This window comes from Poecile atricapillus, chromosome 33 (genome assembly GCF_030490865.1).
Source record: "Poecile atricapillus isolate bPoeAtr1 chromosome 33, bPoeAtr1.hap1, whole genome shotgun sequence".
NCBI lineage: Eukaryota > Metazoa > Chordata > Aves > Passeriformes > Paridae > Poecile > Poecile atricapillus.
This window is the reverse complement of record NC_081281.1, coordinates 534,752-553,124: the sequence shown is the minus strand read 5'-3', so window position 1 is coordinate 553,124 and position 18,373 is coordinate 534,752. Positions and strand designations below refer to the sequence as shown.

Here is an 18,373-nt window from a genome sequence, read left to right as displayed (position 1 = left end):
CGGTCAGTTCTTGGAAGGGGCTGCCCAGTGAGGTCTGGAGTCGCCATCCCTGGAGGTGTCCAAGGAGAGCCTGGAGGTGGCACTCAGTGCCCTGGGCTGGGCATCAGCCACAGGTTGGATTTGGCGCTCTGGGACCTCGTTTCTCTGAGATTCCGTGCTGGTCTGGTGGCATCCCTGTTTTCTTGTGGGTTTGCTACCGTAATTTAATCCCTGGAGCCGGAGGAATGCCAAGGAAACATGAAATCCATGGAAAACGCCTGCAGGGCTGGGAGGAGCACAGGGGGTGAATTCCTGAGGGAAACAAATCCTTGCCCTGGGCTCAGCAGATGTTGGCGGGTCGGGTTTCCAGCCTGACCTGTGTGTTCATGTTTTCCCCACGTGTTTCTGCTTTCAGAGCCGCTGCTATTTTTGGAACCAAAACAAAACCGAATCCTGCAGGGTTTGGAACATGGAACAGCCCCAATTAACCATTTTCTGCAGCGTAAAATAAGTGAAGGTTTCCCCGGCGTGATTCATCCCTCATCACCCATCCCAGGTGTGGGAAACAGCCTGGAATGAGCAGAGTGCTGCAACAGCCACAAAAAGACCGGTTGGTCAATAAGGAATTGGAATTAGTTATTTATAGGTTATGGAGAAAACGCTCATTAGAGAGGAATGGGTTAAAAAGGAAAAGTTGCAGGCGGGACAGAGAGCACGGAATGATTCACCCGCCTGGGGGTTCTTGTCCTTGCTCAGAGGTGGCTCAGCCACACACGAGGGTGGAAAAAATGATTTTCTTACTCATTCCTGCCCTCCCCGCAGGTGGGAATTGAGTTACTGAGGTTTGGTGGCCGCAGCGCTGGTTTGGTCTTCAAGCAGAGACTTTCACTTTGCAGCCCCAGCTTCCAACTTTCTCCTCTATCACCGACTGTGGCACATTTTAATTAATTTCCAAACCCAGAGAGGGTCATAAAATCGGTAAGGAGCCTTTCCCCTATCGAGCCAGGGAATTTTGGGAATGTTCAACCTCTGGAGACTCCAGAGCCCCTCCCAGGATCGGCCCCAGTGAAGCTGGAGAGGGACTTTTCCTCACCAACTGCAGGGAAATTATTTCAGAGTGATGGAGAGGAGTTTTAGGAGAAGGAATTGTTCCCTGGGAGGGTGGGGAGGCCTTGGAGAACCACAAACATTTGGCAAGAGAACTCCAGGTCGCCTAAAGGGACATTTCTGCTCCGCTAAAGACACCTCAAGTAACGATTCTACAACCGGGATAAACTGTGAGGAAACCGGATTAATGGGGAGGAATTTGCCTCAGATGTCTCCCGGCAAGGATTGCTTTCCTGGAGCTCCAATCCAAACAAACACAAATTAAAAAATAAAATAAAATAAAAAAAGAAATAAAAAATCTCTGCTCCTCTGGGCATCTTTCAGAACCCACACAAGTCCTTGCACTCAAAGCAAAACATAACTGAGAAATTTTTTATGGCCCTAATTTGAATATTTTCCTCTGCAAAATCGCTGTTGGATCTACGAACCCACCTTGCAGAGTTTAAACCCCTCCAGTGCTCACATCCAACTCTAATAACCACGTGGGTTTTTTTTTTTGGCACACCGGATGAACCAAATTCTCACAAAGACAACACAAAACAGCCTCATTTTGGCCAACCTCCCCTCCTTCACCGCCCATCCTTCACCTCCCTGCTCAGGATATCCCACATTTCCATCGCTGGAGTTCCCTACCTGTTCTCCGCAGGCTCCGGAATGGCCCTCAGATCCCCCCGAGCCCCCCGACCGTTGACCGAGCCACTCTGAACCACTCTGAGCCACTCCGTGCCCAGCTGAATCGAGTTTCAATCGCTAATTAGCGCCTGGTTGAAGACCGTTAACACAGCTGAAGACAATTAATAATTAAGCTTTGAGGGAGTAGGACCGTTGGCCGAGCCACTCGTGCCCAGCTGAATCGAGTTTCAATCAATTAGCACCCGGCTCAAGATCGTTAACACAGCTGAAAACAATCAGTAATTAAGCTTTGAGAGAGTAGGACCATTGACCGATCCACCCATGCCCAGCTGAATCGAGTTTCAATCAATTAGCGCGTGGCTGAAGATCGTTAACACAGCTGAAGACAATCAGTAATTAAGTTTGGAAGGAGTAGGACCATTGACCGATCCACTCGTGCCTGGCTGAAGATCGTTAACACAGCTGAAGACAATCAGTAATTAAGCTTTGAGGGAGTAGGACCATTGACCGATCCACTCCTGCCCAGCTGAATCGAGTTTCAATCGCTAATTAGCGCCTGGCTGAAGACCGTTAACACAGCTGAAGACAATTAATAATTAAGCTTTGAGGGAGTAGGACCATTGGCCGATCCACTCGTGCCCAGCTGGATCGAGTTTCAATTGCTAATTAGTGCCTGGCTGAAGATCGTTAACACAGCTGAAGACAATTAATAATTAAGCTTTGAGGGAGTAGGACCATTGACCGATCCACCCATGCCCAGCTGGATCGAGTTTCAATTGCTAATTAGTGCCTAGTGCAGGACCGTTAACACAGCTGAAGACAATTAATAATTAAGCTTTGAGGGAGTAGGACCATTGACCGATCCACTCGTGCCCAGCTGGATCGAGTTTCAATCAATTAACACCCGGCTCAAGATCGTTAACACAGCTGAAGACAATCAGTAATTAAGCTTTGAGAGAGTAGGACCATTGACTGATCCACTCGTGCCCAGCTGGATCGAGTTTCAATCGCTAATTTGTGCCTGGCTGAAGATCGTTAACACAGCTGAAAACAATCAGTAATTAAGTTTGGAAGGAGTAGGACCATTGACCGATCCACTCGTGCCCAGCTGGATCGAGTTTCAATCAATTAGCGCCTGGCTGAAGATCGTTAACACAGCTGAAGACAATTAATAATTAAGCTTTGAGAGAGTAGGACCATTGACCGATCCACTCGTGCCCAGCTGGATCGAGTTTCAATCGCTAATTAGCACCTGGCTGAAGACCGTTAACACAGCTGAAAACAATCAGTAATTAAGCTTTGAGGGAGTAGGACCATTGACCGATCCACTCGTGCCCAGCTGGATCGAGTTTCAATTAATTAGCGCCTGGCTGAAGATCGTTAACACAGCTGAAGACAATCAGTAATTAAGCTTGGAAGGAGCAGGACCGTTGACCTCGGGGTGACCTTGCCTGGAGAAGTGTTGAGTTCACCCTGAATTCTTGGGAGCAGGACCAGCTGTTCAAAACGTGACGTAGCCAAACACCAAGAGAGGGGGAACAGGGGCTTCGTGCCACCAGGAGTCAGATGGAAGTGTCCCCCACACCCAGAATTGGATGAATCTCCCCCAAATCTCCCCTCCTTCACCCCAGCAGGAGGGAGGGGTGGCCAGGGATGTGGGGGTCTCCTTCGATGCCCCCAGCAGGAGCAGCCCTTCCTCTGGGGGTGACCTCAGACACCAAACATTTCACCTGACCGGAGAGAGATCATTTTTTAATAAAGCCGTGATTTAATTTGAGATCCTCGAGATGCTCAGGACATCACACGGAGCTTTTATGTAAAACAGGTATTAACATCCATCATTAATGACTGATCACAACATGATCATTAGCATCGGCATTAATCACTGCCAGCGGGTGACTGGGAGCTGAGCACGGAGTTTTTCCAGAATTAACATCCGTAGGTGGCTCTTCCATTACTCCAGGGCATCTTGGAATCTGAAAAGAATTGAATAGGAATTTTGCAGATCGAGTTATGCCGAGCATAAACAGGATGCAAAACTTCCAGAGCGGTTTTTGCATCTTGATTTTGTTTAAATGCGCCAAAGAGGAATTGGGAAAACGGGGGCTCTGATTTGACCCCAAACCAATTCCAAATTTCCACGATGAATTTGCAGTGAAAACGTCTGATATTGGCGAGGCCTTGAGCCTGACAGAGCTCAAGGAGAGTTTGGACAACGACCTCAGGCACGGGGTGGGATTGTTGGGGTTGTGCAGGGCCAGGAGTTGGACTGGATGGTCCCTTCCAGCCTGGAATATTCCATCGTTCCATGATTCTGTTCCAATGTTTTCCCATGCACGGACGGGATGGGTGAGGGGTGAGATATCCGGAACTTTCTGGGTTTGCCCTTCTGGTGACCCCAGAGAAGGGCTTTGGGCTCCACCATTTCTGCGTTCAGACACAAAGCACTTCCTGCAATTCCATTTTAAAAATCGTATCAAGGAGCGACTGACGTCCAGAAGCTTCTGCACGCCTCTGGAATCCACTGCGCCTCGAATCTTAATTAGGATTTTTATGTTAATTAATCATCTCCACGCAGCAGCCTTGCCATATGCAAAGCGAGCAGAAACAACCCCTTCAAGCGTCCCGCAAGAATTAACTCGACATTAAAAAATTGTAAAAAATTCACGCAACAAATTGATAATAACCCAAAATTGAGGGGTTGGTCAAAAGCCACGAGGCAAAGACTGAACACATGAAGGCCCATTGGGTGAATAAGTACAGGCTTGGTGCGTAAATCACGGATTGCTGGGGGGTACCTCATGTCCGGCAGGACAATCCCGACCTCAATAAAAGGTCTCCAGGTGCCTCTGCTCCTCACACACCTTCAGCTCTCAGCAAGAACGGTGAGTGTTTCCTACCAGGGAATCTCATTTGGCTTTGGGTGAACTGAGGCTGTGTCTTTGTGTCTGATCTCTGCAGAGCGTTGGGCTGGATGGACCTTTAAAGGCATTTTCCAACCCAAAGTGCTCTTTGATTCTGTGGCTTTGTGGTTCCGGGGGTTTGTGATTCCCTGGGTTTGTGATTCCAAGGTTTTACAGTTCCGTGGTCGTAGCGTTCTAAGGGTTCCATGGTCTGCAGCTCTCTCAGAAATCCAGGTTTTTGTGAGACTGTTGATCTGTTGCCTCTTGGAAAAGGTGGAGAGAGTGGAAAATGAGCTGCTCAGGGTGGAAATTCTGGGAGGGAACGTCCTGGATGAGCACAGTGCAGGCACTTCCCAGGAGGTTCAAATATCTCTGGGACAGCAAGAGTTGGTTGGATTCCTGCGAGGATCTTGGGTTTCCAACTCAAGGCAAAGAAATACGAAGCGGGATGGGGACGTGGGCCTGGGCAGTGTGGAAAGATGGGTTGGATCTCAGAGTCCTTTGTGTTCCAGGTCCTCGCTCCGGCCACCCTTCGCTCCTCTCCCAACACCATGTGCTCCACTGGATGCTGTTCCACGGGATGCTGCTCTGTCGTGAAGAGCAAGACCGTGTGCTGCAGTCCCTGCAAGACGGTGTGCTGCAGCCCCTGCAAGACTGTGTGCTGCAGCCCCTGCAAGACTGTGTGCTGCAGCCCCTGCAAGACCGTGTGCTGCAGCCCCTGCAAGACCGTGTGCTGCTCCCCGTGCCAGCAATCCTGCTGCTGCGACCCGTGCCAGAAGCCATGCTGTGACCCGTGCCAGTCCTGCTGTGACCCGTGCCAGAAGCCATGCTGTGACCCATGCCAGTCCTGCTGTGACCCGTGCCAGTCCTGCTGTGACCCATGCCAGAAGCCATGCTGTGACCCATGCCAGTCCTGCTGTGACCCGTGCCAGAAGCCATGCTGTGACCCGTGCCAGTCCTGCTGTGACCCGTGCCAGAAGCCCTGCTGTGACCCGTGCCAGTCTTGTTGTGACCCGTGCCAGAAGCCGTGCTGTGACCCGTGCCAGTCCTGTTGTGACCCGTGCCAGAAGCCGTGCTGTGACCCGTGCCAGACTGTCTGCTGTGACCCGTGCCAGAAGCCCTGCTGTGACCCATGTCAGAAGCCCTGCTGTGACCCGTGCCAGAAGCCATGCTGTGACCCGTGCCAGTCCTGCTGTGACCCATGCCAGAAGCCATGCTGTGACCCGTGCCAGTCCTGTTGTGACCCGTGCCAGAAGCCGTGCTGTGACCCATGCCAGTCCTGCTGTGACCCGTGCCAGAAGCCATGCTGTGACCCGTGCCAGTCTTGTTGTGACCCGTGCCAGAAGCCATGCTGTGACCCGTGCCAGTCCTGCTGTGACCCGTGCCAGAAGCCGTGCTGTGACCCCTGCCAGTCCTGCTGTGACCCGTGCCAGTCCTGCTGTGACCCATGCCAGAAGCCCTGCTGTGACCCATGCCAGTCCTGCTGTGACCCGTGCCAGAAGCCGTGCTGTGACCCGTGCCAGTCCTGCTGTGACCCGTGCCAGTCCGTGTGCTGCACCAAGGTGTGCCAGAAGTCGGTGTGCTGCGTCCCCCGGCCCTGCTGCTGCCCCTGCGGGTCCCTGTCCTGCTGCTCCTGCGTGGTGAAGAAGCCGGTGATGGTTTGCTGCACCCCGGTGAGGAAGTACTGCACGCCCTGCATCCCCATCCAGCAGTGCTGCGCCAGCCTCAAGAAGAGCTGCTGAGCTCACCCCGGCTGGCTCTGAGGGCTCCACACCTGGAGGTGAAAACCTGCTCGTTTACTTCTGGTTCTCATCGTGATGGAGCCAATTCACGGCGATTTTCTTCTTCTTCTTCTCCAGCTTAAGCTGCAGCTGCTTCTTTCTGTCCTTTAGTTATTGACTGTCTTTAATTATTGACTTCCTTGGGTACAACTTGAATTTGTCACCCATTATTGTATAAGGCATTAGATATTAGCGGGGTGTTAATTCTCCTCTTGGGTGTTTGGGAAACCTTCGGTGTCACTGTGATCACTCTTCCTTTCCTCTCTTGATTTGTAGGCAATAAAATTTAGCATCAAGCAAAACACAACAGTCGGTCTTTGCGTTGTTCTTAGATGGCCTTGCCATTAATTTGTCACTTTGCCCAGGGTTTGTCACCTTGCCCAGGGTTTGTCACCTTGCCCAGGTTTGTCAGCTTGCCCAGGGTTTGTCACTTTGCCCAGGGTTTGTCACCTTGCCCAGGGTTTGTCACCTTGCCCAGGTTTGTCACCTTGCCCAGGTTTGTCACTTTGCCCAGGGTTTGTCACCTTGCCCAGGGTTTGTCACCTTGCCCAGGTTTGTCACCTTGCCCAGGGTTTGTCACCTTGCCCAGGGTTTGTCACTTTGCCCAGGGTTTGTCCTCGTTCCAGCACCATCTGTGCCAGGTCCTGGATGTGTCCCAGCAGCACAGCAGAACATTTGGGACACAAAGATCTCTCCGGGCTGTTGGCACAAACCAGGTGTTGTCTGAAGCAAGTGGAGCATTCCTGATCCTCTGGAATGGGTGCCCACTCAAGCTGTGGCTGCCCCTGGATCCCTGGAAGTGTCCAAGGCCAGGTTGGACGGGGCTGGGAGCAGCCTGGGATGGTGGGAGGTGTCTCATGGCAAGGGGAGGAACGGGATGAGCTTTGAAGTCCTTGCCAGCCCAAAAACCATTCCTTGATCCCTTCTTGCCTCTCCTGATCATTCGCCTCAGCTCAGGTTTTACTACAAAACTGAAAGCTGAAGTGATTAAAACTTAAAGGGCAAGGACTGAGAGAGGCATAACTGCACCGCTGAGAACACAGCACTCAATAAATCAGAGAATCCTCAAATATCCTGACTTGGAAAGGATCCACCAGAATCCTGAGCCAACTCCTGCCCCTCCACAGACGCTCCAAAATCCCACCCTGTCCCTGAGAGAGGTGCCCAAACACTCCTGGAGCTCTGGCAGCCTCAGGCCGTATCCTGGGGAGCCTGCTCAGTGCCCCACCACCCTCTGGGGGAGGAACTTTCCAGAAATATCCAACCTAGACCACCCCTGGCACAGCTCCAGCCGTTCCCTCAGGTCCTGTCCCCAGCCCCGGAGCAGGGATGGGAGCTGCCCCTCGGGAGGAAGCCGTGGGCAGCTGCGGGATGCACAGGAGCCCATCCCTGCTCTCGGAAGGAGTATTCCAATAGGTACCAAGAGGAATTTCACTACTCACTGGACAGCAGGCGGCATCTTCTTCCCACCACCATCTTCCAAAAATAAAAGCTTAGAAACCCCCTGAAATGGTTGATTTTTTACTGGAGAAGAGCATTTCCCCTGTGCGTTCCTGGACTACCAGCCCAGGAATGAAAGCCGGGGTTGGCATCCAACTTAAAAGGCTCATTCCTAAAATAGCAAACCCGTGAGTCAAGGATCCCTTCCTTCCCTGGCTGGGACTTTCTTTGCTATTAAAATGCGGGACTCAGCTCGGAATTGCAGGTCTGGAGAAAATGCCTGGAGCTCTGGCTTGATTTGCTTCCTCCAACCTTCCCACGCGACATCTGCATTAAAATCATCTTCTGTACACGTTTGACTCTTCTGAAAACATTGCTTGGGTCTCCAGGAGGGGTTTTATTTCTTGTAAATCAGGCACAAGGCACAGGCAGAGGGATATCCCATATCAGAACATTCCATAAAGTTCTCCCTGTTTAAGGAATCTTGTGAAAATTCATCCCATCTTTGAGTCAGGGAATCATGGAAGGGGTTGGAAGTTAAAAACCATCTCGTTCCAGCAGGACAGGGACACCTCCAGCCAGACCAGAGCTCCGTCCAACCTGCCCTTACCCCAACATCTTCACAAAGGTCCTGCAGCTCAAACTCACGGAACCACCGTGGATCTTTCCAGAAACGTCACGGGATGGGGCGTGGCCTACGAAAGGAAGTTGGTGCAGATGTCATTTCTGAGCCAAGTGCGGGTTAAAGGGCGTTGAAGAGCAGGGGAAAATGTTGTAAATGCTGAGAGTGGTTCAGCCTGGAGAAGAGACGGGTTTAGATGGGATATTGGGAAGAAATCCTTCCCCGTGAGGGTGGCCATGCCCTGGAACAGGGAATTCCATGGGTGCCCCGCCCTTGGAAGTGTCCAAGGCCAGGCTGGATGGGGCTTGAAACAAGCTGGGGTAGTGGGAGGTGTCCCTGCCCATCCAGGAGGGTTGGGTGATTTTTGGGGTTTCTTCCAACCCAAATCATTCCGTGTTCCTACAACACCGGGGTCATCTTGGCCAACGGGGCAGCAATAAAACTCGATAAAAATGTGATGAGTGCTTGATTCAGGGGAGATGTCTGAGGGTTTACACAAGGAGGACGTTGCTTCCTGCAGGCAACTCTTGGTTATTATTGTGTGACCAGAACAATGCTCCCCTGGGGACAATTCCAGAAGGGACACCCGGCGTCACAGGAGGTCATGGTCACATCCTGGAGAGGCAGATCCCGTGGATCACCTGCCACCACGTCAGCCTCACAGTCAGAGTCCCCTGGACGTGCTGGCAGCCTCTTTTTTGCCGTAATTTGGTGCTGCCTCAGCATCCTGGAATTCCCAAATTTTTACAGGGATGCACCACCAACATCTTCTAACCTGGAGCTGTCCCTGCTCTGCCGGCGGCCGCGGTTCCTCACGTGAGCACCCAAACGTGATCACCACGAGCGTCCTCGGTCTCAGGAGCCTTTGGGATTGTCTGAGGAAATGGGATGTGTGGAACCAACGCAGGGAAAATCCCTCACGTGTGCGCTGCTGCTTTGGGAACCGCTTCCTTTAGACTCAACCCATCCATTCCATGGATGAAAATGAAAAAATAAATCTTAATAATACGACAAAAATTAAAAAAACAAAACAAAAACAGGGAGTGTGAGGACCCAGCACCCTGAAGGGAGGCCCAAGAGCAAGAAAGGGGAAAATTCAGCCTAAATCTCCACCACAGAGGCAGGAAAAAAGGATTCCCATTGGCCAAAAATTTCCACTGACCCCCAGAGCTCCCGGCCAGAGGGGCAGAGGGGACACACGAGCGATGACAGCTCCAAGTTCCAGGCGTGGTTGTCCCACTGCTTCAGCGCCTGGCTCGCCCCAGGCACATTGTTAAGCATCCCCGTGTCCCAAGGTCATTCCCTGGGGAGGGATGGGAATACCTCAGAGCTCCCTCCCTCCGGTGCCATTAACGCAAATCCATTAGAAAATTTGCATCTGTTGTTCCTCCGGACGAGTAATTATGGGGCTCAATTGAGGTGGTGAGCAAACAGAAAGAGGCAGAGATTAAACACGGGAGGAAGACACGTGAGGGGATACCCGGGGTGTCGGAATTGCCGAGGGATGCCTCATTTCCAGGGGAGGAGGCTTTGGAGCGTATAAAAGGCTCCCCGGCCCAGGGGTCTTCATTCGATCATCTCGAATTCTCCTCTCCTCCCTCCACTGCTCAGCAGGGTAAGTTGGGATTTGCTGCTTGTCTTTACCTGGGGAACTCTGTTTCCGGGGGCTTCTCCAGGATTTTCTGGGCTGTCTGGTTTGGGACCGGACGCTGCAGAAGATTTGGGATCAGAGATTGGTTTTGGGGACCGGAGATTGGTTTTGGGCTGCACACAGGTGGATTCCACTGCTGGACAAAATGCCAAAAGCACGGGAGCCTGTCCTGGGATTCAGGACAGCAGGCACATCCCTGGATGGATTTGGGGATTTGGGGATAAGAAGGCTTTAAGCTGCCTCACGTTCTGGGAGATCCAAGCAGAGAAAATGACAAACTCTCTCTTTCCCTCCCAGCTTCGCCTCCACTCCCATCACCAAGATGCCCAACGGATGCTGCGGCGGTGGCAATAATTACTCCGTGTGCTGCTACAGCAGCCCCAAGACCTGCAAGAGGCCCATGTGCTGCACCCCCATGCAGTGCTGCAGCCCCTGCTGCACCCCCTGCTGCATGCCCATGCAGTCCTGCTGCATGCCCATGTCCTGCTGCTACACCATCAGCAGCAACAACAGCGGCTGCTGCGGTGGAAGCAGCAGCGGCGGCTGCTGCGGCAGCAGCTGAGCTCGCCGGCTTCTTCCCTCTTGGATGTGGATGTGGATAACACCCCGAGCTCTCCTGCTCCTGTGCTCAGAGACCGTAGAACCCCTCCTCTTCTCCTGCCTTCCCTCACCTGCTGCTTGTGACGTGCCCTGAAGCCGCAGCCCGGCGAGTTCCTACCCTGAGCGCTGCTCCTGCTCTTCCTTTTCCTCTTGGTGTGTGGGATGTTTCACTCCTTTGTGGCTGTTTTGCCCCAATCTGTCTGAAAAAAAAAACCCAAAACCCAATAAAATCTGTAGTTTGTGACCCTGCAACTTCCTGGTGTTGATCTGTTTGTTTGCTGGTGGATCCGGAGGGTTTTGCTGCGTCTTTCGCTTTTTCCTGGTGGTTTTTTCTCCCCAGTGTTGGGATTCTTCTGTCTCCAAGGTGTTCATGAAGAAAATCAGGGCATCCCTGGTAAATTAATTCAAACTGGAGTTTCTGGCACCTCTGGGAGTGATATTTGCCCTCTCAGGATAAAATAACAGAGAAATAGGAAGAGAAAAGGAGGGGAAAATGTTGTGTGGAGACCTCACAGCACCTGCCAGGATCTGCAGGGGCTCCAGGAAAGCTGGAGAGGGACTTTTCATCAGGGACAGGACAAGGGGGAGTGGGGTCAGACTGACAGAGGGGAAACTGAGGCTGGATATTGGGAAGAAATCATTCCCTGTGAGGGTGGTGAGGACCTGGCACGGGTTTTCCAGGGAATTTCTGGTTGTGCCATCCCTGGAAGTGCCCAAGACCAGGTTGGACAGGGCTTGGAGCCACCTGGAATGGTGGAAAGTGTCCCTACCCATGGCAGTGGGTGGAATAAGTGGATTTTTATGGTCCCTTCCAACCCAAACCAGTCTCTGATTCTATGAAAATAATTCATAAACTCACGAAAAACGGGAATGTTCTCAGAAAGAGTCTGACCCAGACACATCCCAGCTGGGGAAGCTCCATGGATTCTGGCCAGCCAAAGATCTGCCTCTGGCACTCAGGACATGGAGGTTCTGCCTCTGCCAAACTGAGTCACCAGACTCTGAGCTGAAGCTGTGGAGAAACCTCTGCTGCCTTCAAAGGTCGGTTGGGGCTGTACCAAAACATGAAAATTCTGCTCTGCCATCCTTTGGATGCATTTGATGCCCTTTTCTGATTCTGCTTCAGTCCCTTGTTTGCCCTGTGACCCACATCCCACTCCCCTGAAGTGACTTGGCTACCTTGGTTCCACCAAGAGCTGGCCACGACCACCCTGGGTGGGAAACGCCCGCCTCCATCTCCCTGCTCACATCCACGGGACTTGTCAGTGGAAAAAATCCCCTCAGGAGGCACGAGTGGAGTGTGTCCCTTTGCTTCTGCCCCATTAATTCCTTGTAAATTAATAAATGGACCTGTCCAGGTGCGTTTGTCTTCACCAGGAAGGAAATGCCGCGCGTGTTCTCCTGCCCCTCACGGAGGAGTCACAATTACCTGCATTGCTTCTCCAGTATTTCACTCCAGGAATTGCTCTCATGCCAGGGAAGGCTGGGAAGGAGCTGCTGGCATTTCCTGCAGGGACCAAACAGCTCTAAAATCTCCATCTGCTCCTCCTTGCGCTGCACAGAGAGCGAGCCAAGGTCCCTGTCACTGTCCTCGGGGCTGGTCCCAGCTCACCTGGGCCGACCCCTCTCCCGAGCAGCCCCGGGATCCCTGAGGATGTCAGGCAGCAGCAGGGAACTGGCCAGGCAGGATCACCATCCTCTCATTAGGCAGCTCTCAGGATAATGTGGCGAGGTCCTCAGCGGAGAGCTGCAATTTCAGACCGGGAAAAAAATTCCTCCCAAAATTCCTCCCCGGTGTTCCTGCCAGGGCTCAGCTGCCCAAGGCTCTGCCTTACCTTGACATCCCTCCCTTCCTCTCTCTCTCTCCCTCCCAGAGAATGGTTTCACCTCCACAAAACCTCTTCCCGAGTCTCTGCCTCCCACTCAGCTCCACCAGCCCGGTGAGGAGCAAGTTCTGCTCAACCTTCTCACCTCTGGTTCACCCTGGGCTCCCTCCCCTCCCAACACCCTCAGAGGGTCCTGCCCCAGCTCCAAACCCCTCCCTCCCTGCTGGGGGCCGGGCAGGGGGCTCCTGATCACGGCCAGGGCTCCAGGACCCCTCAGGGAAAGCTGCAGGAGGGAAATGTTGGCTTGGGGTGCACCACACCCAGTCCTGGAGCCTCCAATCTTGCAGAGGCAGAGCTGCCCCTTGACCATTTAACTGAAATATTCACAAAAACACCGCTACTAATAAAAATCAATTAACACAGCGAGAACTTCCCAAACCTGGAAGTGTCCAAGGACAGGCTGGATGGAGCTCTGCTCTAGCTGGACGTGTCCCTGCCCGTGGCAGCGGGGTGGAATTGGGTGACCTTCAAGGTCCTTTCCAACCCAACGGATTCCACAATTTGCACGGAGTCACGTGCGGGGCGACTGAGCCCCAGACATCCCAAACACTCCTCGCTCACGTGCGCGTCCAGTGACCGGGAACAAACACCCCCATTCCCCTGGAATCTTCCCAATTTGCTCCAAACACCGTTCCCGTGGGGCGGCCTCACGGTTCGGTTCCGGCCGCGGCACTGAGTCAGCACCAGCTGCTGCTGACTCAGTCCCGGGACATCTCCGTCCAGCAGATACGAGGCCGCATTTTTTGGCTCCCTCGCAAGGTTGTGGGGAGGACAAATTCATCCAAATTCGTGGGAGCCCTTTGATTATCTGCAGGCTGAACCATGACGAGGCAGAACGAGGGCGGTGATCACCAGTAATGAGGCGAAATGCAAATTCCAGGCGACACATATGGCTAAAAAATATGGGTTTGGATGGATAAACAGGGAAGCTGGAATGGTCAATGGCTGTCTCACTTCCAGGAGGGAAGGATGGCCGGGAGTATAAAAGGGCTCCGGGCCCAGCTCGCTTCATTCGCTCGTCTTCTCCTCTCTTCACCTCTCCTCGCTCTTCAGCAGGGTAAGTGAGAGCTTCTAACCCTTCCTTCACCTCCTGAGAGGGAATTTCGGGTGTCTTACAGCAGATCCAAGTGTTGCTGGGATCTGGGACGGGGCTTGGACGTTGGGGTTTTACGAACTCTACACCAGGAGTTCCGGGGATGAGCTGGAAATCTTCGGGGAGGCTCTGGGACTATCAGCAGGGCCATGCAGGGGAGGAGGATGGAGAATATTCCAGAAGGGCCCAGAGTGAGGGTCTGGTGCTGGGTTGCTCTTCCTAGGACACCAAGGCTGCCCGGGAAGGCGTCGCTGGGCACCTGAAAAACGGGGAAACCCGGAGCTGCAACCACAGCTTATAAACCAGGCTCCCCCGGGTTTCCCCTCCTTGAACCCCCAAATGTGAGCGGGTGGACAGAGCTTGGAATTAACCCCAAATTGCCCAGCCTGCTGCTCCCACTCACAGCCTCTCTCTGCTCCTTCCAGCCCCACCTCCCACCACCCTCCAAGATGCCCAACGGATGCTGCGGATGCGGCGGCGGCAATAATTACTCCGTGTGCTGCTACAGCAGCCCCCGCTGCTGCAAGACGCCCATGTGCTGCAGCCCCATGCAGTGCTGCACCCCCTGCTGCATGCCCATGCAGTCCTGCTGCATGCCCATGTCCTGCTGCTACACCATCAGCAGCAACAACAACAGCGGCTGCTGCGGCGGCTGCTGCGGCAACTGAGCCCACCCGGCTGGCTCCCGGCTCGGATTCGGACTTGGACGTGGATATGGATGTGGATTCCATCCCAAAATGCTTCTTCTGAGTGCTTGGACTCTCAAAACTTCTCTTCTTTGCTGCCTTTAGCCCCCAAGTGCTTTGCTGTGCCCTGAAGCCGCTGCCCGGCGAGTTTCTGGCGCTGCTCTTCCTTCCCCTCTCGGTGTGCGGGATGCTCGATGCTGCCGGTGTTTCCTTCTCCTTTCTCTTTCTTTAATCCCCAATTAGCCGCGAAAGACAATAAAATTTGTTAGTTCTGATCCTGCAAACTCCGGGCTTGTGTTTATTCATTTAGCTTTATCCCTTAAACAGTAGCGCCGGTGTGGGGTGTGTTTAGCATTTGCCTAATTGATTAATGCAATTAATTTTGCATGTTTGGCGTTCTGTGATGACAGCGCCCCGGTGTACCTGGTGAACTCCTTGGGCCGATGCTCACCTGGGGGAAAATGGGGCTTGCAAGTGACAAAAGTCACCTCAGCAAGGAGGAGCATCCGTTTAATTCCATTTTCCTCCTGCTGATTTGAGACCCCGTTTGCAACCGAAGCACCTCTGAGGTCCTAAAGCCAGAGCTGGAAATCTTTTTCCCCTAATGGGAATCTTTCCAGAGAACTTCCTGAGCTTTAAAGGAGGGTTCTAAAACTGATTAAACAGAACGGGATCGTTCAGGTTGGAAGGGACTTCAAAACTCATCCAATCCCACTCCCTGCAATGGACAGGGACACCTCCCACTAGCCCAGGGCTGATCAGGTTTAGTTCCAAGCCTGAAGGACCCAGAAACGCTGATTAATTTTCTCTGGGTTCTATTAAAATGTGGGAAACTTTAAGAGACGAGATCAGAAATTCAATATTCACACTCGGGGATTTGTGAAATCCTCAGGAAGCAGCTCCAAGACTCCTCTAATGTGAAAAACCCAGCAAGAAAACCTCGGGACTCTGGCAATGAGTTCTAAACCCAAAATCCTGTTTGGTTCTTACAGATCCCGAGGTTTTTTTCATCTTTCCGCACAAATCCCGTGGCTCCCTGCCAGGCAATTCCACTTCTCCTGTGGCTGGGGAATAAATGACAGCAGAGCCCCGTCAGGTGCCAGCACAGCCCTGGAGCCGCACCCCCGAATTCTGCGGATGCTTTTCCCACTGATTCAAACCCAAATTCCACCGGACAGAACTCTGAGCATCCCTTGCTCCACATGGAAATGCCTTTGGAACCCCGGGGGGCTCCAGGGAATTTTCCTGGTGCTTAAAAAACGTCTCGGCCACAGAAATGAGAAATGGAGCAGCCCCACAGAACGGGAATCACAGCGAAAATGCCAGAAAGGTGGACAGGGTGCTTGGCAAAGCCTGGAATTGTTTCTGTGTGAGGTCATCGCTGCTCCCGTGTCCTCATTCCAGACTTTCCACACATAAAAGGCTTTTCCTGGCCGTGGCCACTCACTCGGCCGAGGTGAATGAATCCATTGGGAGCGAATTAATCCATTTGAATCCGGGAATAAACATCCCACCATCCCATCCCCGCCTAGGGATCGCGGATTCCCATCTCCCGCTCACCCACAGGAGCAGCACCCGCCGCCCCTCGCCCTCCTGGGGCAGCCCTGGGTTCCCTCCCCTTCCTCCGGGAGGGTTTTCTGTGGTTTTCCCACTGCCAGCAGGGTCTCCTTTCGGGCGCATCACTCAGCATCGCGGCATTCCAGGTATCCGCATCCCAGGATCCGTCTGACTAACGCCGCTGGAGCATGACCAGGGCTAATGGGATAATGGCCACTGCCTCTGCAGAGCTGGCCCGGCGCTAATTGCGGCTGATTAATCCGACAGCGAGTGCCAGAAACAAAACACACACACACACACACACGGCAGCGGCCTCAGTGCTCAGCTATTAATTCCCAGGACGTGTCTCATTCCCGGGAGAGCTCGGCCGCTTATAAAAGCTTCCAGCCGCAGCTCTGTGCTCAGGAACTCCGACTCCCTGCTCAGCCCGGCCGTTTCTGCTCGCAGGGTGAGTTGGATTCTCTCAGCCCTCTCAGATCCCTCCGGTTTTCCTTGGAAATAGCAAAAAAAAAAAGAAAAACAAAAAGAAAAAAAGGAGTCGGTGTTTTGTTTTCTTTTTCCCAGGCTGTTTATGCCCAAAGGCTTGGTCACCCTCAAAGGATTTGTGAGTCATGGGGGAAGCAGCTCCTGGAGGAGCTGTGGGGGCTCAGCCTGGAGAAAAGGAGGCTCAGGGGGGATTTTGGGCTCTGCAGAATTCCCTGGCAGGAGGGGACAGCCGAGGGGATCGGGCTCTGCTCCCAGGAACAGCGACAGGAGGAGAGGGAACGGCCACGGGAGGCTCGGGGTGGCCACAGGAGGAATTTCCTCCTGGAAAGGGCGGCCCAGGGAGGTTCGGAGAGTCCCCACCCCTGGAGGTGTCCGAGGAATTCCTGGATGTGGCACTCCGGGCTGAGTGAAACCCTGATCCATCCCAGCCTGGTCTGGACGAGCCCGGAATCTTTTCCCACCCTCGCTAACTGCCCGGTTCCGCCGTCTCTCCCCCAGGATGCTCCACCAGAAAGGCGGCACCGACCACGACCCGTGCCAGCCCTCCTCGGGCCACCAGGGCTGGACACAGCCCGGCTCCATCCCCGAGAGCTGCCACGACCCCGGCAGCCTCAGCCACGACACCGAGGGCTCCTGCCAGAGCCCAGCCCAGGGCTGCCCTCCCCAGCCCGGCTGCTGCCCGGCCCCGCAGAGCTGCAAGCCCCGGCGGCGGGTGGAGGTGAGCCCGGTGCCCCCCGTGTGCCCCCCGCCCGTGAAAATCCACCGCCGGCCGCTGGAGCAGCACCGCCCGTGCCCGCCCTGCCCGGAGCCGCATCCCTGCGGGAAACCTCGCCGGAGAGTGGAGCAGAGCCCCGAGCGGGATGAGGAGCCCCCGGTGGTCCTGCAGCCCCTGCCGCTGCAGCATCGCTGCCCCCGACCTCCGCCCTGCTGCCCCCGGCCCCTTCCCTGCTGCCCCCGACCCCTTCCCTGCTGCCCCCGGCCCGTCCAGCGCTGCTGCCCTGCCCCTGTCCCCCTGCCACCGCATCCCGGCCACCAGCAGCAGCAGAAGCAGCTCGCCCTGGTGCCGCTCTGCGTGAAGAACTGAGCCCGGGACCCCTCCCCAGCTCCTGCCGGTGCTGCCCGGGCCGGGGGGTTCGTGAAGAACTGAGCCCGGGACCCCTCCCCAGCTCCTGCCGGTGCTGCCCGGGCCGGGGGGGTTCGTGAAGAACCGAGCCCGGGACCCCTCCCCAGCTCCTGCCGGTGCTGCCCGGGCCGGGGGGTTCGTGAAGAACTGAGCCCGGGACCCCTCCCCAGCTCCTGCCGGTGCTGCCCGGGCCGGGGGGGTTCGCCCCCGGCCCAAAGGATGCTCCCAGCTCCGCTCCGGGCTCGTTGCTGCTCTTTGCACATCAGATTTGGGGCGCTCTGCTCGGCCCCAGCACCGACACTTTAAATTCCCGGGATTTGGTTTTCCCTGGGGAGCAGCGGCGGGGTGTTCCCCCTCCCGAGGGGCACCCGGGGATGGAGGAACCGCCACGGGTTTGGCCTCAAGGCTGTTTGAAAGCAGCTCCAGGACTTCTCGAGGGAAAAAGGAACCACTGTGACGGCGGGAGCATCACGGACTCCCGCAATTTTACCCCCTCCCCGCGTACCCGAGAATAAAGTTGGAAAATACTGAGCAACCCCTTGGTTCCTCTCTTTCTTGCCCCCACAAGCATCACAAGGAGAAGCTGCTGAAAGCCATTAAAACTCCGGCGAGGGAACTCGTTTAAATTGAATTTAATTTAATTTAAATCCGAATCGGGGCTCACACGGGAGGGTTCCCAGCCCGGTTTCCCCAGGCTGGGCGGGGGGAAATCCTCCCCACGGCGGGATGGGCAGATCCAGGCACCAACATCTGCTCTGTGGCCGTGCCAGCACCTTCATCCCCTGGATGGAAGCACGGGGCATCCTGATTTAAATGTTAATTATGA

General features: G+C 54.3%; 5 protein-coding genes across 7 annotated transcripts in view; 4 read left to right on the top strand and 1 right to left on the bottom strand.

Annotated features, from left to right (window-relative positions):
• Positions 1–1,788, bottom strand: part of LOC131590446 (claw keratin-like) — a 47,558-nt gene extending 45,770 nt beyond the window's left edge. For all 3 annotated transcript variants that reach the window (XM_058860516.1, XM_058860517.1, XM_058860518.1), the window contains exon 1: positions 1,720–1,788. The gene's annotated coding sequence lies outside the window, so the exon portion shown is untranslated. The remainder of the gene's footprint in view (positions 1–1,719) is intronic.
• Positions 1,789–5,173: 3,385 nt separating this feature from the next.
• LOC131590555 (keratin-associated protein 5-5-like) lies at positions 5,174–6,364 on the top strand. Its single transcript, XM_058860713.1, has one exon. It carries the CDS (start codon positions 5,174–5,176, stop codon positions 6,362–6,364), a length of 1,191 nt encoding a protein of 396 aa, XP_058716696.1.
• A 4,074-nt stretch (positions 6,365–10,438) lies between these two features.
• Positions 10,439–10,678, top strand: LOC131590263 (keratin-associated protein 4-12-like). The gene has a single exon (XM_058860191.1). It carries the CDS (start codon positions 10,439–10,441, stop codon positions 10,676–10,678), a length of 240 nt encoding a protein of 79 aa, XP_058716174.1.
• Positions 10,679–14,144: 3,466 nt separating this feature from the next.
• LOC131590564 (keratin-associated protein 9-1-like) lies at positions 14,145–14,613 on the top strand. Its single transcript, XM_058860726.1, has one exon. It carries the CDS (start codon positions 14,145–14,147, stop codon positions 14,361–14,363), a length of 219 nt encoding a protein of 72 aa, XP_058716709.1. The 3' UTR covers positions 14,364–14,613.
• Positions 14,614–15,846: 1,233 nt separating this feature from the next.
• On the top strand, positions 15,847–17,508 carry LOC131590262 (keratinocyte proline-rich protein-like). Its single transcript, XM_058860190.1, has 2 exons — positions 15,847–16,386; positions 16,923–17,508. The coding sequence occupies exon 2, from the start codon at positions 16,924–16,926 to the stop codon at positions 17,506–17,508; it is 585 nt and encodes a 194-aa protein (XP_058716173.1). The 5' UTR covers positions 15,847–16,386; position 16,923.
• The last annotated feature ends 865 nt before the right edge of the window (positions 17,509–18,373 follow it).

Excerpts from the sequence above, each read along its gene's own strand:
- LOC131590555 (XM_058860713.1), top strand. The coding sequence starts at position 5,174 with ATGTGCTCCACTGGATGCTGTTCCACGGGATGCTGCTCTGTCGTGAAG.
- LOC131590564 (XM_058860726.1), top strand. The coding sequence starts at position 14,145 with ATGCCCAACGGATGCTGCGGATGCGGCGGCGGCAATAATTACTCCGTG.
- LOC131590262 (XM_058860190.1), top strand. The coding sequence starts at position 16,924 with ATGCTCCACCAGAAAGGCGGCACCGACCACGACCCGTGCCAGCCCTCC.
- LOC131590263 (XM_058860191.1), top strand. The coding sequence starts at position 10,439 with ATGCCCAACGGATGCTGCGGCGGTGGCAATAATTACTCCGTGTGCTGC.